The following is a 22,994-nucleotide window of genomic DNA, read 5'->3' as shown; positions in this document are numbered from 1 at the left end:
ACTGGTGTGACAGTCATATTGGCAGTTGCCTGAATCCTATTATCAGTGGGGCTGAATTCTGCATGGAACCAAAATTCATTTTCTTGTACTAACCTAAAACTATATTCCAACTAGAATAGCATACATTTCCTCATAGCAATAATTAAACTATGGCTATGACTTAATAAAACATATATTTCATCAAGGAATTATACAGGAATGCTATATTTCAAGCAGTTGATTCTAGGAGATACAGTAATGTTGAATTTCAGGTATACTCTATAACCTTAGATTTGGTGTGGGTATTTCACCAAGTCTCTCTTTTTCTAACCTAAAAATGAATAAATTATTCTGTCTAAAGCCGCCTAGAACGGAGAGTATGCAGACCAGCTCCAAGCACAGTCAGCAGAGGCAAATGCAAATGGCTATTTTGATGAGTTCTTTATGGAAGTACCTTGAGATCTCTCCGTTCCAGATGCAGGAGCTCAGAGCCCCGGATGTCATGCCGGATGAAGATATCTTTATACTCACAAAGACTGAGATGTTCAAGCCAGGCTGCAACCTCCTCTGTTCCCCAGAGGTGAACTGTCAGAGATGGAAAAGCAGGGATGTTGAGTACCCCAAAGCCCAGAAGGAAAGGTAATGAAAAAGATGATCAGCAGCAAAGACCAAAGTAGCACAAAAGTGAAAGACAAAACTGTACTAACATATCTTAGAAAGAATAGTTCACTGATTCCAAAATAAGGAAAAGCTAAAAAGTTAGACACACTAACTTAAATGGAGGCTAGATAATTAGACAATATTTTTTCTGAGATCAAGGAATTGCCAATAGCTTGCACTTTCAGATTAGGGCCACATCTTTTTACTCAAAAGCAAACCCTAATAAGTTTGGATGTTTGCAATATAGGGCCTACCTATATTAATAAAATTTATTCAGGAAAAAATGATGTAAAATGTAGGAGATTTGTTTATTCATTTACTTTTGTCATCAAAACAGACCAACATTGATATGATGTAAAATTCCACCTTTTAAAATGTGTGTTCTAAATTTTTAGCCCAAACATATTTGGTTAATCCTGACACAAAATTCAGTCTGAACTTCCTTTGCTATATGAAAATTCGACAAGCCTATGTTCCAGATCTTGTTATCCACAAATTGTTTTGAAGATGACTTTTTCCATAGGACATTTTGGTAATCAGTTCTTGAAGAGTTTAATCTCTGAGACTCATCCTTAGATAGCTTTTGACAGGGAAATCCATGTTCAAATACATGCATTATAATAATCATGTGTCTGAAGTTGGATTAAAGAAGAAATTATTAGATTTCTACAATTCATTTAGATTTGTTATTAACCAAGAAATAAAAGATTGTGAATCTTGGTAAAAGGCTTAGTCATAACTCATCTTGGATTTAGACACTTGTATCACAGTTTAATAAAGATTTAAATCTAATCAGTAATTTTTCTTTAATATAATGGTTCATTAATAGAGGAAACTTAAGAACTCATGGTCTTTCTAGTTCCTTATATCAAGGAAATAGACATTGTGAACAAAGTCTTATTGCATGCATCTGTACCAAGAAATCCTTTGCATCTACCAAGCAAATCAACATATCTATATGGGCACTATTTTGTTTAGGGAGAAAAAAATGTCTGCACAAAAATACCCAGCTATCCAACCTTTCTACTAGCCTCTAAATAAGAGAGAGGATAAGAGAATCTAAAAAGCTAAAGGCAAAAGAGAGAATGCTGAAATGTTAGTAAAATAGTGGGAAGATAAATGATCTCATTAGCTCCATAGAACACTGAGAGATATAAGCAAACAAATCAACTAATACAAAATTGGGAAAAGATTGCCCTGATTCCATTTCAACTTTGATTTGAAAAGGTTTATTTTTAAATATCATACCAACAATGAAGATTAAACCTCAGGATGCACCAATGAAGATGCAGAATCCCAAGACAAGATATGAGACTTGATTAAAGTCTGGGAGAGAATCAATGAGAGAAAATCAATAACCAAATCTGGGAACATTAGCAGGGGAGGTTTGGAGTTATGCAGGCTTGGGTTCAACAATCACTTCAGTTTTTAAAATTTCAAAATTTCCAATAAACTTCTCTGGCCATCCAAAAATGTACAATATTTCAAAGTCCTAAGTTCTATTTGCAGTGTGTTCTTAGTTTCTGTATTTTAGAATATTCAGTCTAGTAGTATGATACATCTACAAATACAGTAATCTGCTCCAGGAAAGTAAAATGCCTGTTTTAATATAAAGGAAAAATAGATAGGGAATATTAAGGGAATCGGAAGGGAGACATTGTTTCTTGCAGAAATGACATCTATGGGCACATTTGGATATATAGGGATGTGAAAAAAGGCAAAGTGGAAATGCAGATGGTACCCGGCAATCCCAAGCTACTGCTTGTCTCCTTATTCTTGTTGTTTTTATCCTTTTTAAATTTCACCAGACGAAATTTGCCACTTCGGCTGCGTTTAGAATAATCCAGCATTTGGTTCTATAGAAAAGAGAAACCACAATATTTTTTGTAGACTTTCAATTTATATAGGATCCCCCTCCCCCAATGTTCATTCATTTTATCAGACTCTTCTGATAAAATTCACCAGTATAATTATTTAATTAATCTTAATTTAATTTAGCATATTGCAGGGGTATTTGACCTAGGAAAGTAATCTTTCCTTCCTTTTCATTCATTCATAAAATTTATTGGCCACCCATTTTACCATAAAGTAATTCTGGGAGGCTTACAGTGATAAACAATATATCTACATTAAAACTTAAATAAAGATTAAAATCTATGGACATGTGGTGACGGTGGAGGTGGAATGGGGAGAGGTGGGATCTGTTGTTACTTGATCAACCACCTCCATTGTGCTGTTCCCCCACTGGGGCTCTAAAACCTTGGTGGAGCAGTGGGCTAATGCCTCCTTAAGTAACACCAGCTGCCTGCAATTAGTGCAGGTTCGAGTCCCACCAGGCTCAAGGTTGACTCAGCCTTCCATCCTTCCGAGGTAGGTAAAATGAGGACCCAGATTGTTGGGGGCAATAAGCTGACTTTGTAAAAATGCCGCTTGTGGGGGGGGGGCGAAAGCCCTAATAAGCAGGCATATATATAGAATGAAGGCTATTGCTAAGCACATTGATTTGTGCTTCTTAGATTGTAAGCCGCCCTGAGTCTTCCGAGAAGGGCGAGATATAAATGGGATTAAAAAAAAACCACTCCAAGAACACCACCTTCCAACAGGCACGGATCTAGATACTCCCTCTAACAAATTACCTCTTCATCACTGGGCTCCACGAGTTGCCACAGCCATGGGATATCTGCTAGTTTCCTTATGTGAAAGTCCATATCTGTCAGTGCAGCTTGGAGCTGTTCCTTCTGGGGAGGATCCAACTGCTACATCAGAAATGAAAATATGAAGACACAGTTAAGAGCTGTAATCTAAACAGAGACTTGTCTAACCTGTAATAGAACTACCATAAGGTACATTCATATCACACTTTATTCTGTTTTATTGTTTAAATATTCTACTCTAATGTTCAGACAACATGATATAGAAACAGCATGGAAAAAATCAAAGGTCTAATAAAAGAAAAGCTGGTCTTTGCCCATAATAAAGTTTTTTTTGTGAGAAAAGAAAAATATACCAAATCCAGCTTACCCCAACCATTCAATGCAACACTTCACACCTTCCTATCCGTATAAACTATCCTTGCTTTCTCCACAGCAATTCCATACTACATACATTATCTTTTGTTTCTTAAACTTTTAATCTATGGACAAATAACTACTCTGCACAAATCCTACTTCAGGCAATTGTACCTTGATGTGAAAATGGAATCAACTGCCAACGGAACTCCGGACTGCCCCCGACCTTCGTTCATGTCGCCGGGACCTAAAAACCTGGCTCTTTGAGATATCTGGTCTGGACTGAGGGGTTTAATGTTTTTAAATTGTGATTTAATTTTTGTGGCTAGACTTACGGTAATTTAATTTATTTTAATTTTATATTGGATTGTTTTTAAATTTTGCCTTGTAAACCGCCCTGAGTCCTTTGGGAATAGGGTGGTATATAAACCGAATAAATAAATAAATAAAAATCTTAATAGAGTTATTGTCCAAGAATACAGCAATCCCTTTTGCTCTTTGCTTTGCATCAGTTTTGCATCTACTAATTAATAAATTCATTAAATTCAAGAGGCCAGCATTATGAGCTTTATAACAAGTTAGACCTTACATTGTTTAATTATTTAAATCTGATTTTAGAAAAGGTTTCTGCTAATGCAGCATTTATAATGGATCTTGTGAAAATTAATATTAAATGGTCATTCTCTACAGCCAAGTTTCCTTTTCTGAATTCACTTAACATGCTTGAATAGCATGAGATCAATTTAGTAACATTTTGTTTAGAAATTAAAACCTCTAAAAGCTAACGTGTGAAGAAGTGTAAAGAATAGTTCCCTGTGCAAGCACCAATTGAAGAGCTATATATTATGTTGCAGCCTTGCTCAACCACCTTTATAAGGCATCTGTCCAATTATAAACAGATCCTATGTTTACAAAGTGGTGGATGATCTCATGCTAGAAATACTGTCACATTATTGTCACATTGCTTCCTTCCAGTCTGTTGGCAGGGTTTGTGCTCGACTTTCAGTTGTGAACAATTCCTGGAATTATGTCGCAAGTGCAAACATTGCAGTGAAAGAGGCCAAAATGGACTTTATAATGTCAAGTGGTTTTTTGCGGAATACAGAATTTATAATGGAAGCAAGGAGAAGAGCAAGGGAGCTGGATCCAAGGACAGATCAGACAGGTACTCATTCACACATCTTTTAACCATTAACTTTATGAAGAATGCACAGCCAACATCAGAATAACAAACCTAGTATTTACAAAGAGGGAGATAAGTGTTGTCCTGTGTTATAGGCTAGTAGCGTACTTCAATAATGAAGCAAAATATTCTTAGTGAGGACAAATAAAATAAATAACACAACCAAAGAGAAATATTTCATGCTATTTATTTCTTACCAGGGCCATTTTTCCAGCCAGAAGAAGTTCTGTTTCATTGTGCAAGGCTTTAACATTATTTACCATTTCTACTACAAGGTTGCAATTCAGGCCCTGTAGAAAGATTGTATGTGTAAGGACTCGAAGCTGCAAATCCAATAGTGCAATATAGGACAGTCAAAATGCACTGGAAATGTACCTCTGTAGACTTGGATTTTGCATACACTTTGTCCATAGATTTGGAGCTAGCATTAACAGCATGAGCAAGTTCTTGTTCCATATCCTGGTATGCCTGGGCAATTTCTCGAATGCTGTAGGAAAACGTAAGAGAATAGGTGAAATGTAGAACCACCACCTTTCTAGGATGTCTTATTCTGGTGCTATCTTCTCTACTGGTGACGGGAAAGAGCCTCACCTGTGAATCAGAGCTCCGGCTGCTCTGCAAAACTGATTGATATGAGTTGATTCTTCCTCAGATATAATCTCAGGATGCAGTGTGAAAGAGGGAGGTCTGGGCAGCTCACACTTTTGTTTGTCTTCCCAAGACTTTAGCGTATTCTCAAATGCCTAAGGGGGAGAGGAAAGGGAGAAGAGGCCATTTGCTTTTTAGAAGAAAATATATTTGGTTTTTTATTATTATTCATTTTTATTTTTCCATTTCTTCCACAAACAAGTCAACACATATACCGCGATACGTAAATACATACTCGTAAGTTTGGATGCTGCTCGCCCATTTCCCCTTTCACTGTATCCACCTTCCTTCTCTCTCTTCCCTCTTCTCTACTTTCTTTCTCCCTTTCTCCTCTCTTTCCTACTTCCCTCTTCTTCCTCTCCTCTCCTATTTCCCTCACCACTCCCCACCCGTTTCTCCCCACTTCTCCTCCTCTTTCCCTCCAACCTTCCTACTTCCTTCCCCCTCCTCTACTCTCTTCCCTCTCTCCTCTCCTTTCTTCCCTCCCATTCCTCTTCCGATACAATTCAGGGGTAATGTCCGAGCAGCTCCTCTCCTTAGATTTTCAATATCTATATTAGGTATGATAACATTAATTTTCTATTACATCAAAATTTCTATAAAACTGGCCTTCTCTTCTATAAATTTTTATACTACCTCCGGTTATGCAATACAGTGTCGCCTGGGTCTCCCTCCTTATCTCCTCCTTTTTCTTTCATCTAAATTAGTATTAGCCATCTTTTAGGCATATTCTCTTTTTCACCCACTCATAAAATTTTCCCCAGATTTCATAATACTCTGACTCTGTCTTATCTTTAATTATCATTATTAATCTATTCATTTCCGCACATTCCATTATTTTCCTGATCACCTCTTTTTCTGGAGGAGCTTTCAGTGCCTTCCAGTTTTGTGCAAACACAATCCTAGCTGCAGTGGTTATATGAATAATCAAATATGTGTTCTCTTTGCTATATTTCTCTAGTAAAATACCCGAATATTTCTGGTCTTAATTCTATACGTTGTTGTATCATCTTTTCTATCCATGATTTGATTATATTCCAATAGGTTTTAGCTTCTACACATGTCCACCACATATGATAGAAAGAGCCGGGTATTTGATGGCATTTCCAACATTTCATAGATCTGTCCTTAAACGTTTTAGCTAGTCTTTCTGGAGACATATGCCATCTGTAGAACATCTTGTACATATTTTCTTTATACGTTGTTGCCACTGTCAATTTATAGTTTCTTTCCCACAATTGCTGTCATCTATCTAATTCAATCGTATATCCAAAATTTCTTGACCATTTTATCATTGACTCATTAACTCGCTCCTCCTCTAATTCCCTATATAATAAGTAGCTATACATTTTTTAATCCATTTTTCTTCAGTTCCCGTAAGTATTTCATCTAACTCTGTTCTCCCCAAATTAAAACCATCTATTTTAGTATCTTTTTCATATCTAGATTGTATTTGCGTTCTCATGTACCAATTCATCTTTATTCCTTGTTCCTCTAATTGTTGTTTGGTTTTCAGCTCTTCCGTGTCTGTTAGTAGGTCTTTATATCTTATAATGTTTCCCATGTTAAACATGTTGGGGTGCATTAACGCTTCCATAGTTGAAAGCCAATCTGGAATCTTCAAGTATGTTTTTTCTTTATTTTCTCCCAATCAATAAAGAATTCCTAATATGATGTCTCTGGAAATAGCTGTGTATTCTATTTTTCCCATACCGTATGAAAGCATGCCATCCCAACTGTAAGTCATGTCCCTCTAATGTCAATAATCTAGAATTCCTAAGTAAGATCCATTCTCTCATCCATGATAATGCTGCAGCCTGATAATATAATTCCCAATTAGGTATTTTTAAATTAATCCTTGCTTTTTCCCCCTGCCAAATATATTTCAAAATTATTTTATTTAGCCCCTCAAAATATTTCTTTTCCAATCTTATTGGTATTGTTGAAAACAAAAACAACAATCGTGGTAGTATATTCATTTTGATTATTGCAATCCTACCCATTAATGATAATTGTACCTTTTCCCATTTATCTAAATCTACTTTGATTTGTCTTTTCAATTTGTAATAGTTATCTACTTTAATTGTTATACATCTTGCTTTCAGGTGAATCCCCAGATATTTTACCTTCTTTACAATCTGTATATCTAACTTTCACATCAATTCTATTTTTTTGTTTTTCAGTCATATTTTTCATTAACATTTTTGTTTTATCTTTATTAACCTTCAAACCTGCTAACTCACCATATTTTTCTATTTGTTCTATTAGTACAGGCCCTGTCTCTAGTGGCTCCTCCACGATAAACACTAGATCATCTGCGAAAGCTTGTAGCTTATATTCTTCCCTCTTAACTTTCATACCTTTTATATCCTTATTCTTATACTTCTATTTAGCATCTCTAGTGTCAATACAAACAATAATGGAGATAGAGGACATCCCTGCCTTGTTCCCTTCATAATATTAATCTTTTCAGTCATATCTCCATTAATCATTACTTTGGCTACTTGCTTATTGTAAATTGCTTTAATTACATTTGTAAATTTCTCCCCAAAATCCATAATCTGTAGTTGTCTTATCATGAATTGCCAATTCACGTTATCGAATGCTTTCTGCGCATCCAAAAGCATCAATGCCATCTGTTTTTCGGGATGTGTTTCATAGTATTCTAATGTGTTTAATATAATTCGCATATTGTCTCTAATCTGTCTTTTCGGCAGAAACCCACTTTGATCCAAATGAATAAATTGGTTTAAGAACTTTTTAAGTCTTTCGGCCATGATTGATACAAATATTTTGTAGTCCACATTTAGCAAGGAAATCGGTCTATAGTTCTTTATTTTCTGTATTTCCGTTTCTTCCTTTGGTATCAGGGTAATGAGTGCTTCCGACCACGAATCTGGTATCTTAGCTTCAGAGAGAAGTTAATTATAGAGTTCCAGCATTACACTGCCTAACGGTTCCTGCAATGTTCTATATAGTTCTGCTGGTAGCCCATCGGGTCCTGGTGTTTTGCCATTCTTTTGTTTTTTAATTGCTTCTGTTAATTCCATCAATGTTATTTTCCCTTCTAGCAGCTTTTTAAATTTCTCCAGGTATTTCTGTTTTTTCCAAGAATTGTTTTATCCTATCATCTGAAACTGTTTGTTGCTTATATAAATTCTCATAATATTCCCAAGCTATTTTTTTCTTTTCTTCATTCCAGTGTTGTAAAGTCCCCTCAGCATCTTCCAGTTGTTTAATCCATCTCTTCTCTTTTTCCTTTTTAATTTTGTATGAAAATATATTTGTTTGTTTGTTTGTTTGTGTGTGTGTATGTGTGTGTATATATATACACACACATACACAATTTTTCCTTATAAAATTTATATAATAAAAATTACATCCAAATCTTTGGGCATGTTTGGAAATTGAGATGGAGTTAGTTTTATTTTGCTGAAAAAATAAGAGTGATAGGACATCTGAATGACTATTATTATATGAGCTTTTGTGTGGAAAAAAAGCCCACTTCATCAAATGCTTGAATCATAGTCCCTAAGTTACAGAAATATATGTGTGGATAAGGAAATTCACAAAGTGAAGTGGGATGTCTAACACGTATTCTTGTTAGGTGGATTCTCTTACCCTGTCTCTGGTTAATGTTTGTGCCCTGTTTTTATGAACAATCCAAATATATCCCGGGGGTTGAATCCAAGCCTCTCCATCAACTTGCACAGGGACTCCCTCATCTCCCAGAATTGCAATCTTCACAGTTCGGCACTAAAAACAGAATATCTAGTGTTAATTGCATCCTAAAAGCAACTTACAAAACAATGTCTGTTTTATGCTATCCCAGATATATTTCATATGTCCAATATAAATAAAAGATGGTATTACTGCTCATAGTAACAGTATGAATTTCTAATATCTAGCTAAAATAGAGCATTATTTAGAAACTAACCTATGTTGAACTTTGTTGATTACTATCTTTGCTAACCCTTTAACCTTTAACATAGAACTGTCAGGTTTAACTTTTATATAATACTCAATTCAGTCCTCTCAAAGGAAATCATCTTATGGATAAAAATAAGCCTAGTAAACACCTGGGCTATCCGATGATGTTGAAGATTAATTACACGAGAGACAGCCATCTGCATACTTCCAAACACTGCAACCACTTCTAGGATCTTATCATCAAAAGAAGGAGCTGTAAATGTCTACAGTAACACAGAGAATTAAACAAATTAGAGTTGCTTCAAGTATAACGGATTCCTTTTGCTCCTAATCATGACAAACAAGCAAGCAATATACAAACATGTACTTTAAAGAGCATACATGCATTATAATTCTACAGAAAATGGAACAAGATACTAATATAATATTCTTCATTCTTAAAGTAAAATATAAAATGACAAATGCAAAAGAAACAGATTTTATTTTTCATGTCACCACTGGTGACTTCATTTTACTACTAGTAAAAAACAAATTAAACCATAAAAAGGTCAAAAATATTCTTGTTAGCTCAAGAAATTATGAAAAGATGGAAACTTGAGTGGAAAAGTGCTTTGTTTCAGTATTTTCTTTCAAAAAATGTAAAAAAAAGATGAGAAATACTTACATCATCTTCTTTAGTTCCTCCCCAGAAGTTTGTGCCTCCTGCATAGCTGGGGATGTTGAGAACAGCAATTCCTTGAAGACTGGGCAAAGGGATTGGACGCCCATCACACTATATGATATAAAGCCAATTTTATATAATGTTTCAAACACAGATTCATATATTTGATTGGTAAACCACCTTTAAATGCTAGAGAGTGTAGACAATTGCTCAAAATTAATCTGGGAAATTAATTTTCCCAAAATTCATTTCTATACTATTACTGCAAAGCTCTCTTCTACTGATGAAAGGAAAATAACTATAATTAGAATTTTTAAAGAAATATCTTCATGTTTCTCACCAACGAGCTGATTCCTGTGTAGACATTAGTATTTGCTTAAATAAGAACCTGAAATTTACCTCTTTCCTCATCTTTTTATCAAAATAAAATAATGTAGAGGAATTCATTGCAATCTTCCTTAAAAATCTAAAGTCATTTCTAAATAACTTGTACTATGGATACATGAAAATGAATTAAAGATCCAGTATATTTTTTTATAATGTGAATGGGTCCATCAATTTTAACTGGGTGATTTCATTTAATATAATTTTCCATTAAAATATACGAATGATTTGTAATACTCAGCAAATTCAACAATTCCGCATTTGTATCAATAAGCATCAGTGAAATAGAGCAAAGTTAGGTGGTGCAGAATATTCAAAGAGCACTTCACAAAGTGTCAAAATGCATTTCCTCAAAACATTGAGGTAGCTGAGCCCTCAAGAAGTTTCAGGCTGGCTGTTTTGGGGTCTTTCTCAGTATCTGTGCACGCACAGCTACTCTGTTTAACCAACGGCCTCAGTGGAAGTGTTGTCCATGCAGCCCAGGAAGGCCTCTAAAACAATTATGCTGAGCTTTGTAAAGAACATGGAAGTTTCCAGAAAGGCACTCCATTCACGCAGGCATGCTTTGCAAAATCCTAATAATTAACAGAAAATTATTTGCAATTTTTGGGCACTCAAGTATGCTTAAAAGATGTCTTATAGCATGAAAATCATGAACCATAGCACAAAATCAAAAGGTTCATCTGTTCACTTCAAATAATAGTTCAAACTGGCTAGGGCTATTTTAAATATATTACCTCTAACAAAACCTTCTGTTCTAAGTTTTTGTAAGTTCTGTGTAGCAGCTCCTTTGTCCCAAGAACTCCATACCACATCATATTTTTTGTACGACTTCTGATAAGAAAACAGAAGTAAAATTAAATATATCAAAATTATCACTAAAAATGACACCAATAATTATACAACAGTAAGTATTAAAGGAAGCGTAGATTTATATTTGCAGTTAATAGATGAAAAGTTTAAAACTATCTAAAATAGATTGCAATACCTGCATTTCTCTGGATGTTCATCACGCTTGTTGTTGAAATCCAAAGAAATCTTTGCATCCAAGCCAATTCCAAAATAATTATTCATGACACATTTCTCTATGTAACAATCACTGCAAGATGAATTATATCATAAACAAATTGTTTTCATGTGATGGAATAATTTAGCATCCTCTCTGTTTTCTATCCATTTGCAACACCTTATTTATTTATTTCTCTCTCTCTCTTTTCTCTCTCTCAATATATTTGTTCTTGGAGATATCAGAAACATGGTTAGCCAACAATTGAACAATAAAGAGAAATATAGTGAACAGTGCTGGTGTAGGCTACATCCTCTAGCTCAGGGGTGTCAAACTCAATTTCATTGAGGGCTGCATCAGCATTGCGGTTGCCCTCAGGGGGCCGGGTGGGTATGGCCAGGGTGGGCGTGTCCTACTGGCTGGGCGTGGCTAGAGTGCGTATGGCCTACTGGGTGGGCGTGGCCAGCTCTACATCATTCGCATCAAGGGTGCCTATGGGAGCCTGTGCAGGAGTGGGACAGATCTGAGGGTCTCTGGCAGAAGGAGAGTATCTGGGCCAGGGCCAAGACAGTGGCGGCCATTCCTTCACTGTTTCCAGGATGGCTTCGCGGGCCACATGAAACCTCCGGGCCCTGGGCCTTGTGTTTGACACGTCTGCTCTAGCTTTAACTCCTGCTTCTAATTTCTTTTGCTTACTCTTTCTTATTCTTTTTCTGAGCTCAAGCTCTATGTTGTAATGGCTATGTACATAATTAAAATATATTTTCAGCCTTTTTTGTACTCCAGCTAGTAACAAATATTAAATATGTAACACGCTCATTTTAACTTATATAGTGAGTAATGAGAGAATCTATTTTCTTTATTGCTAACTAAACACTCACAGATTTTCTGGCTCAGGGTTAAATGGATCTGCATTGATCAACAGCCGACTGATGACAGAACCTCCTGGTAGAGAACCGGATGTCCCAGCACGGAGATCTGCCAAAATAAAGCAGAAGTTACAAGAAATGACTATGCAAGTTAAGAAGTGTGGCAGAACAAAGCAGATTTACAAATTAATTTTACCCTCAAAATCAACAGGCAATATTATATCTAATAAGCATGAAACATCATCTCACGTTTCTACTATTGTTGAAAGGTAAAGGAGAAACAGAACTTGATTTTATTAAAAAAAAACCAAGTTTAGTACTAGTCCTACGCAGAAAGAGATTCAAGCACATTTTCAGCACGCACAAAAGAGATTCCAACACTTGTTCCTATGTTTTCCCTGTATCATCCAGCAGAAAGCTGTAAATGATTTCCACATATCTTTGGAAGCAAAGTTTCTTTCACTGTTTTAAAACATTGTTCTAATTTAAAACAGCACAATATGGTGTTAATTGTGCCTGTATTTAACAAGGATGATTTTTAACGTGTGCAAAACAACTATAATGGCTGATACATTTTCTGGGCCTAGAGTTTTGGAAAAAAATTCAGAGAAGAGCAACTAAGATGATCAAAGGCCTGGAGACTAAAACATGAAGAATGGCTGCAGGACTTGGGTCTGGCTAAACTAAAGAAAAGAAGAAATAAAGGAGACATGATAGCAGTATTCCAGTATTTGACGGCCTGCCACAAAGAAAAAGGGGGTCACTTTGTTCACCAGACCACAAGAGGGCAGGATGAGAAACAATGGTTAGAAACTGATCAAACAGAGAAGCAACCTAGAATTAAGGAGAAACTTCCTGACAGTGGAACAGCTTGCCTCCAGAAATCATGGGCGCTCCATCACTGGAGATTTTTAAGAAGAGACTGGACAGTCACTTGTCTGAGATGGTATAGGTTGTCCTGCTTGAGCAGGGGGCTGGACTAGAAGACCTCCAAAGTTCTGTTCTATTCTATTCTATTCTACTCTACTCTACTTTATTCTCTTCTAATGATTAAGGTTATTTGATTTTGTGTGATCACCACTGACTATCTGAAACAATGTGAAATATAATGGAAAAACGTTCATTTATATAGTGATGCAATCCTATTTCAATTAAATGGGAAGAGTGCTATTGAACTCACTGGGATAGATGATCTTTGCGTTCAACATTGGCAAGCTGTCCCGGTTTCCTGCCTGTGGAGGAAGAGAGGCAGAGCTTCCTACTGCTATATTTCCTTTACTTATTAGTCTTTCACAAGGAGACTTGATTACTGAAAAACATAAAAAAGACCATAGAAACTACAGCATACTAGTGATACTACAATTACAATACACAATAATAATATTATATTATTTTCATCTATTTGTCCTGATATTTGACCCTCATTTTTTTGGTATGATCAAACCACTTCTATATTCACCACACATTCATTCTTGACTCCATCTCTTCTTGTTTTACAACCTCAGAAGCAATGTGTTGGTGCCGGCAGCTTGCTTGGCAAACAGCTGATGTATTTCCCACTGTGTTCCTGTTCACTATACTATTTTCTAATCCCTTCATGTCCAATCACTCTACTCTACTGGGGAGTCGGCAGAGGAGACATTTCCTACAGAAATTGTTTGGTGAAATCCTTTTGTTTTTGAGGAGCAAGAGAAGAAGGGCTGCACATGAAAGGGGGAGAAGGGCAAGGGAGAGAGGAGCGTGCAGGTTTTTTCACTGTCTTGTTTTGCAGACTTGGGCAGTGTGGTGCAGTGGGATGGGATTGGTGAGGGAAGTAGAAGGGATTCCAATAAAGCATATTACAGAAGGGGGGAATCCTTAGTCCCATATGAGTGCTGGAAGGTAGGGAGAGGGAAGCAGGGATTTTTAATCCTACTTGGCCATGGGGGAGACCAAATGTCTGCCTCAGAGAGATGCCCATCAACTTCTGTGTATTTTCTCCTGGTTGGCCCCAGATCTGAAGGACCCGAAGGGATGCTTTCCCAGCCCTATTTGACATTCCAAGTTACATGCAGATGTATGCCTCGATGTGCTTGCAAAGAGAAATGTAGAAAGAAGTCTTCATACTTCCCATTTCAAAATAACATTTGTTTTTGAAACCTGTATTTAAAACTTCTATTGCTAAGGATTGAAGGAGACTTAACCAGTGCTCTAAAACCTGCCATTGCGGAGGTTCCTAATAGCAGTTGAAAAGCAATTTCCAAAAGTAATTAAGAAATGCGGCTTGGTAAACTTTATCTCCATATAAGCTACATTAAGACTGTGAGCTTGGTTGAAATCTCTTAACTTCTAGCTGCTCAACTGACAAAATGCAGCTGTCCGGAGAACCTGTGGGCAATCTATGATAGATTTGCCATATGCCTATATCTATCTCTTTTGCAAAGCTGTCCCAGCTCCTTGAAATACATCTAGTTCACTGTGAATCCTCACCAGAAATTCTTTTCTTTTTGAGTAAACAGCAAAAGGTAATTAAAAGTTTGATTTTGGAAAGTTACAAACAAACCCAAAAGGGTTTGAAATAAGATTTTGAAATCAATGATAAGAATGCTTCCCATGTCATTTTGAATTCTTAAAAAAACCCACAATGACTTATATACCACTTCACAGTGCTTTATAGCCTTCTCTAATCAGTTTACAGAGTCAGCATATTGCCCCCAACAATCTGGGTCCTCATTTTACCGACCTCAGAAGGATGGAAGGCTGAGTCAACTTTGAGCTGGTCAGAATCGAACTGCTGAACGGCTGGCAGTCGGCAATCAGCAGAATTAGCCTGCAATATTGCATTCTAACCACTGCGCCACTACAGCTCTTAAGATGGTACTACGAAGGTTGAACACTAGAGCTAACCAGAAAGAATTAAAGATTGCAACTAAAGGAGAGGGAACACTTAAATTGAATATAGAACAGAGCAAAATGCTTTAACATTAGATATACTGAAGTACAGATACCCCTTAACTTACGACCATTCATTTAACAACAGTCTGAAATTATGAGGGCCATAGAATGGGTGTTTCATGGCTTGTAAAATACCTCTGGCCATTGAAAAATGTTGCAGCATACCACAGTCAGCAATCTGACTGCTTGGCAACCTGTTCACACTTATGACCAGCCAAGTGTCCTGTGATCATGATCACCACCTGCAATATTTTCTGCTGGAAAGTTAAAGAGGAAGTCAACAGGGAAGGTTGCAAGCTGCTGCTCTTGCCGCAGAGTTGAGATTCTCTCCTGGCAAGCAGCTCTTTAAGAAAGAAAGGACTTCCTGCTGGGAGAGAATTTTAGCTCTGAAAGGGCTATCTACCACCTGAGGGAAGAACTCCTCCGGCAAATTGCAGAAATAGAGTTCAGATCCTGAAGATCTAAGCTCCATTCCTACAGCCTTTTTTTTTAGAAGAGTTCCCTTCTACGTAGCTCTTTTGTTCTATTACAATCTTTATTACAAACCAAACCAAAAACATCCATTAAGCTTGTGGTATATAATCACTCCTCTGACTACCCAACTGAAAGCACACAGCACTTGAAAAAAATAAATCTTTTATAAAATATGTCAAGTAGGCTCTGGAAAGGTGCTTATAAGGAAACTGGAGATAAATAACCTGCTCCACATAAGAGGTTTACCTTTCCGGTGGCTTCTCCCTTTTGGAAATCCATAGTTGCCAATGTGTGAAGACTGTAAATTGATTTTGTTCTCATTCCTTAGATCCTTCCCTTCTTCAGGGGTGGAAAAATCCAGAAGAAAGCTTGCCTGTTCTTGGGTTTGAGCATTCTGTTCATCAACAGCTACAAAGTAAAACAGAAACAGAATCAGGTATCTTTGCTCATGCTGTACTCAGGAAACTAGCCAAGCAAAATAGTATTTTCATCAAGGTAGAAACTCAAGTTAGCTTTAGCGGATGGGAGAATGCTCAAATCACTGGCTATCTTGCTTTTATCATTTCCTTTTAAAAGGACTCCCTAAAATAAAGATCAGGTTGCTTATTATTTTTTGGTTATTATATAATGGATTATGTCCCTACAAAGAAAATATATTCAAAATTTTCTACTGTTGAGAAACATTTTTAGGCAAAAAATGCAATTTGCAGTGTGCATTCCAACTTTTACCATCAGTTTCCTTTAAAATTATCCTAGGCTGCTATGAGTAATAGGGCACAGAAGAAAAAGAATGGATGAATGCACAAATGACTAGTTGTACCACAATTAAACTTAAGCAAATTGTTCTTTTCTGTGATCTATGCTATAACTGAAAAACAAGTTTAACTCTCAGTAATTCATATACTACATTTTAATGGAGAGTAGTTGTAAAAGTCATGTTCAATCTGAGTTCTAATGTTGAGAGAAAAATGCTTTAAAAAAGTGGAAGACTGGGTCTATGTCATTGTCTGGGTTGGATCTAGAGTTTGCAGCAAAAGATGGTAGAGATTTTTTTTTAAAAAAAATGTTGAACAGACTATGGCTGGAGTCCTTCAGGTGACAGCTGTATTATTTTATATGCAACAACTTCTATTATTCTATTTGCTAACCTCTGAAGTGAAACTGGTGGTCCATAGTTCAAGTCTAAGCAACAAAGAAAAAGTTGCTGCAACTGAACGAATGATATCAAGACCAAATGCTGCACATGGACATTTAAGGAATGAAGGTTTCTTTCTAAGGGGTTAATAGCAGACCAAAGAAAGAAGGTAGGTAAAAAGCTAAGTTGGTTCAAATTTAAATGAGAAATACTGCTGGTAAATATGTAGTGCAGTGTAAAGTTATTCTTCTGAGTGGGACATATTACCAGCAGCAACAACTATAGGTAATGGTGAAAGATTTCATCCCCATTTTATTCAAGAATATACATCAGTTGGAAAGGTAGTCAGTGTTCCCTCAGGAAAGGGAGGAGATAATAGAATATATAGCTGTGGCACCAGAAGTAGCCTTTTAGTGATGAGAGGGGAAAAAATATAAACGTATGTATTTTATAAAAATATAAAAGGGTGTTTGCTTTCAAGAATAAATAAATGTATCTTCCAGAGATTGAATATATTATTTCAATCTGGAATATAACTTTCTGTACCGTACACTGATAGTGTACGGCCCCATTGCTAAAGTTGTTCTAAACAATCATGTGATAGAACATCTAGCCACAAGAGGACACTTAAGAGCAGTTTACAAAATTATTTTGGAAATGCAAACAAGTGAGGGAAACTTCTGGCATACATCTAATAGAAGGGAGAAAGGAAAGTGGTTTAAAAAAATGAACACTGGAAATGGGCTTCTATACATACCCAGCACAAATACAGAAGTTCTTTAAGTATCTGGACTGAAGTAGAATATCAGAAAGATCCTTTTAACTAAAGCATCATAAATTGAAGCATCCTTTTGAAACTCTACACAGCACTTTGGGAATCCAAAAGAAAGATATTTTAGGAGGAAATGGTTCTCTTTTTTAAGCCTTCTTTTTATAGAAAAAAACACTATGCAAGAATGGCTTATGACTAGTAATATAATGCATAGTTATACTATTATTTATTTAATTTGGAATTAAAAATTAATAAATCACCAGGTCCAAATGCCACATTACTAAGAATTTCAATATTAGCAATTAATTATTTGTAGCATTTGATTATGCAGGAAAACTTAAAATGGATACAAAAAGTGCATCTATTTACTATTACTTCCATTTGCATAATTTTAATGTTATTGTTTTCTCTTATTAGGTATTGATCTTATTGGTATTATGATTTTTTTTAAAAAAATATTTATGTACTGTATCATTATATATTGGAATCTGCCTTGAAAAATCCTTAATACAACCATGCTGAATCTTCTGACAAAAAAGTGCCACCATTTTCAGTAAATTACACACATTTTATAAATTATTGTCTGAAGACACTGGAGTGTGCTTACTTGGCAAATGTGAAACAAGACCTACTAAAAGCAAATGAGCATTGCTTTATTAGAACTTCTGAAGGTCTTCCAGAGTTGGTAAACATGAAGACATGATGCTTTGGTCTAAACTGGACATTGTGACATTAGATGGATAGTCTAAATTTTCTTTGAATTTAATTAGGCGCTTTAGAATAATATAATTTTAAGAACACAGCACTTCTATTTTAAGAATACAGCACTTAAATCCCAAGTCTATAGAAAGATAATATATAGAAAGATAATAGAGGTATTTCTTTCAGGCAGTGGCTGGATTACCTTTTTCTGCATGCTCAATAATTTGACGAATGGCTTTTTTCAAACTGTTGGCTCTCAACATTAGCTGTTCACGTGGTCTAAATATCTGAGCACGAGCAATACAGGATGACCCTGCTGACAGCTCAGTAGAAGTATCACAAGCCATGCCAGAACCATCACCATCTTCTGTTTCTTCCGCAATGGTGGGAGGTGGGTTTGGCAAAGATGATGAAGCCTGAGATTCTTCATTCAGTGTCTTCAAAAGTGAGTCCAGCTTCTCTTTCAAAACAGAGCACTACAAGTAGAAAGAAAAATGTGTACAGTGATTGTATAGTATGGGTCTATGTGCGTATGAGAGACAGAAACGGAAATGTCTTTTTCCAAATACCTTTCTGGCCATGACTTCTGACTCCTCTGAACTTTCTGGTGCTCTTTCATATGCTTTCCCTACTCGAGCTACAAAATCTTTCACGGTTTCACAAAGCACCCTAAAGAAGGCAGAAGAAATATGCAGTAATCTGTTCTCATTCACAACCTCTAGCTTCTGTTAGGTCAGCTTCCTTCTTAGTACTTACTTGGCTGATGAGATGACTACTGAGTGTTGGTCAGATGTCAAAATTTTGGATAAATGAGCAGCCACAGAATCTTCATAGAAAAGTATCTGTTGTACCTTGTGAAAGCAGACATAGAAAATTGTACCATTTCTGCCAATAATGCAAAGCACAAAATTAGAACTAATTTGTACATGCTCAATAAAGACGGAGTCAGGATTTCAATTTATTCCATGGGGAACATTACACAAGTTAGCACAACTGTCAAATCCTGGCTGAAAAACCCTACAAAGTAAAACATCGGAGACATAGTGATCTCCACTGTAAACTTTATTAGGCATAGCATATCGGTAGATAAAAGGAAAGCTGGCTCTGGCAATATGGCGTGAAACAGATAATTAAAGTAGTAAAACTTTCCCTCCCTCTCTGACAGTTCAGGTCACATTGTCCAATTAATCTTCCAGCAATTGTTATGAGAAGAAACCTTCGGCTGGCCTAACATCTCTTCATCAACTTTGGCTCTCACACTGATAGGGAAGACCTGTGGATCCCAAGCTCTTCCCTCCCCCCTCGCAACTGTAGGCAAGCTAGAAGCAATATGGCAGTCCTAATAACAATAAATCTTTGTAGCTTGACAACAACTTGATAGAAAAGTGAAAAAGGGGACAGGTTACAAATATTTTGAAATAATCAAAATAAAAGATATTGCATATTCATACAAGGGACATGACTGCAGTAAAACAAGAAGGGGGAACATGTGAAACTTTAGATGTATGTAACTATATTATGATTTGACAATTTTGGAATTCTGAAAACTGAAAGATCTAACTTTACCTTCTTCTACTTTAAACTTCAAATCTCTGTTAAATGGTTTTGCTTGAACCTCTGTGAATCCTTTAGCTACATAAAGCACCATATACCTCTTTAGCACTCTAAAGTTTATATATTTTAATGCTCTTTCATGTCATATGAATATTTGCTTTATTTTATTTATTACCCTAGTTTTCCAGCTTGTCTTTCTTTACACTGTCTCCTGTTTAATAATTACCTACCTCAGAACTTTCACTGAAATCTTCAAGAACTGTACTAGCTGATGTTTCACGAGGGAGTTTTGTTTCATATACCATAATGCTCCATCTAGTAAAAAAGATTTATTACACCAATTACTACAAATCAGATCCTGTATACTATTAAAAATGAATAGGAGATACAGTTCATTTTGATCTTTTATTGATTCAAGTGGATCAGTAAGCATGAATATTCATAGGCACATATATGTATACCTACATATACATAACATACATTTATACACATGTATTATATTCATGCAGAGTAAGCACAAGTTCATTTTCCCTACATCCAGTAAAATGGCCTTAAATTACTAGCAAAAAATAACAGTAATGTTTACCCATGGGAATTCCTATGCTTAAGAAATTCTGAATACACAAGAGATGTTAATCATAATTACTGTTCATAGTATATAATTACATAAGTATTGAATGTTCAGAAATCAGAAAATTTTAAATACTGTACTAAAATAGTCAATGCTTCTCAATTTAATATTTAATGGATAATTATTAAGTAGTATACGACTAATATTATTACAGAGCAAGACATATAACCTGATAAAATTTTCACTTTACTATTTTGAATATTATCATTTATAATACCCAAGTAAATCAACTAATGCACATTAAAATTATAAATCAAACAAATTAGAATAATACTTCCTTTAAAAATATCCCTTCCAGGATTAAACTTGAACACATTCTGCTAATTTGTAAAAAGCAGAGATATAATTTTTTAGCTTGGAATATAAAAGCATCTTAGCTATTTTCAGGACTGCAGAATGGCACACTATAGCAATGCAACTGATCCTCCTACATAACCAATTGTCTTTGTTAATACACTTTTAAAATTTAAGGCATACAAACATAATGCATATATGCCAACAATAATGAAAGTCAGATTCCATCAGATAATAAAGAAAGATATTTAATCTTGTATATATAAAACTGTACTTCTAGGCCGGGGGTCTTCAAACTTGGCCCTTTTATGACTTGTGGACTTCAACTCCCAGAATTCCTCAGCTAGACACGCTGGCTGAGGAATTCTGGGAGTTGAAGTCCACAAGTCATAAAAGGGCCAAGTTTGAAGACCCCTGCTCTAGGCCTTTTATATTAATTTATGTAAAAGGATGTTCTTAAGTCTTCCAAAGTGGCTGATGTTTGTTTGGTGTTAAGTTCAGATTCAGCGAATGTCAATACATAATGTCATTTACCTATCAAGCATTTTGGTACTGGCCCTTTCCAGCTTTTCCAATATTTGAGGAAGTTGAGTATCATCATCACAAGCAGATCCCCAACCTAGCACACGTGCAAGGTCATTGCCGGTACCTAAAGGCAAGACACCCAACTGGCACTACATATAGGAAAGGAAAAATAAAAACATAGCATAACCAAAAGAGCTTCACTGAAAACAGTCATAAAAGAGAAACACTGAACTCATTCTAATTTCATTAATGCAGAAAGATGCATGAAATAAAATTACATGATAAAGAGATTAATGTGTCATTCATACTATATCAACATTTTTCCAGGTTCTCCCCGCCAGCTCAAGCTTCCTCGGTGAATATCTGATCTGTGCACTCCCTTTACACATATGGTATTTATTAAAATGGTTTTTTTTGCATCATTCTTTTAACAGATTTGTTCAAAAGAGCTTATTTGAAGTCTTTTTCATCATCTTTTCAATCCTCACTTGGGATTGAATTATATAACTTTTATTTTAAAACTTTTCAAAGTATCTAAAGTTTCTGTTTTCCTTTTTTACAGGCCTGGCAACAACCAAAACAAAGCCGCTATTTCTTAATAGGGGTGCATGGCGAACTAATTTTAATTATGGATGTTATTAAGAATGCTTTTAATCTCTGGTGAAAGATTAACATTTTAGTTTTACTGCTATGATGTTTTGCCATCATAACTAATTATCATAAATAATTGTGCTTAATTAGCAGTATTTTCTAAGAAAATAGCCATTTTAAGGCTAATGAAATAGCAGCCCAGGAATCATTTCAAATATGTCAGGACAGAACTCCATTTGGCAGGCTGTTTATGCACAGCTAATTAACAATGTGGGACTTCCCAATTTTATCAGGAAAGTGCGACTAAGGGTTGGGAATTGCAGTGATCCTTATGGTGACCAACTCTGTATAAATTGCTAGTTGTACAGGATAGTACCTTTAAACTTTCAAGGGTTTATGATTTTATCACCGTCCCACACAAATTAATGAACAAATTGCTGCACCTCATGTTAAAATTGAAAACCCCATATTTGCCATATAACCTTTCAAGCTCAAATACTTCATTATTTTTCATAACAGTTTGGCATGAATCATGTTTGCCCTTTGGGGGGATTTATTCTTTTTCACTTAGGGATAAACACTGTGGAATTAGAAAGGCACCTGTTTATGGAGACTGAGGCTATCAATTTCAGAGAGTACCCATCCAACGCTTCCATCCCCACCACACACCAGAATTCGGAAAGTGTCGAATTTCTGAAATAAACGTAAACTGCCAAGGGGAAAAAAATTACCATTAAATATATTATTCAAATTTGAGAATGCTAGGAATTAAAATCCACTGTATGCATTTTCTGCACAGCAATAATACAAAATATTTATTGGATTTTTAATTAATCTGAATAAGTTTCGAGTTACAGGGTCATATAATGAACATAGTACAGTTCTTTATTAAGCAGATGCATCTTCTAAAAAACCAGTTTTGTGCATTTCAACACACAAATGATGTTATGGAGCTTTGTAAAGAAGAAGTTATTTTTATGCCAGATGTGAATGGAATTGGACAACTGCTCAATGAATAAGCACTTGCTTTGCATGCAGAAGATGTTAAGTTAAA

The 22,994-nt window shown here is 35.7% G+C and overlaps 1 protein-coding gene across 1 annotated transcript in view; it reads right to left on the bottom strand.

The window, feature by feature from the left end:
• DGKD (diacylglycerol kinase delta) overlaps positions 1-22,994 on the bottom strand; it is a 74,713-nt gene that overhangs the window by 6,000 nt on the left and 45,719 nt on the right. Inside the window, exons 10-29 of the mRNA XM_083364468.1 lie at positions 22,541-22,649; positions 21,359-21,498; positions 20,130-20,214; positions 19,102-19,196; positions 18,915-19,014; positions 18,548-18,821; positions 15,983-16,144; positions 13,509-13,637; positions 12,341-12,437; positions 11,442-11,552; positions 11,191-11,287; positions 10,073-10,180; positions 9,558-9,671; positions 9,100-9,234; positions 5,422-5,573; positions 5,206-5,317; positions 5,028-5,120; positions 3,276-3,395; positions 2,381-2,495; positions 434-564 (exon numbers count right to left, since the gene is read on the bottom strand). Coding sequence (XP_083220594.1) covers positions 434-564; positions 2,381-2,495; positions 3,276-3,395; positions 5,028-5,120; positions 5,206-5,317; positions 5,422-5,573; positions 9,100-9,234; positions 9,558-9,671; positions 10,073-10,180; positions 11,191-11,287; positions 11,442-11,552; positions 12,341-12,437; positions 13,509-13,637; positions 15,983-16,144; positions 18,548-18,821; positions 18,915-19,014; positions 19,102-19,196; positions 20,130-20,214; positions 21,359-21,498; positions 22,541-22,649 — 2,479 coding nt within the window. The remainder of the gene's footprint in view (positions 1-433; positions 565-2,380; positions 2,496-3,275; positions 3,396-5,027; positions 5,121-5,205; positions 5,318-5,421; positions 5,574-9,099; positions 9,235-9,557; positions 9,672-10,072; positions 10,181-11,190; positions 11,288-11,441; positions 11,553-12,340; positions 12,438-13,508; positions 13,638-15,982; positions 16,145-18,547; positions 18,822-18,914; positions 19,015-19,101; positions 19,197-20,129; positions 20,215-21,358; positions 21,499-22,540; positions 22,650-22,994) is intronic.

The sequence above is a fragment of the Vipera ursinii genome, assembly GCF_947247035.1.
Source record: "Vipera ursinii genome assembly, chromosome: 5".
In the NCBI taxonomy this organism is placed as follows: domain Eukaryota; kingdom Metazoa; phylum Chordata; class Lepidosauria; order Squamata; family Viperidae; genus Vipera; species Vipera ursinii.
This window is presented reverse-complemented; position numbering and strand designations above follow the sequence as displayed.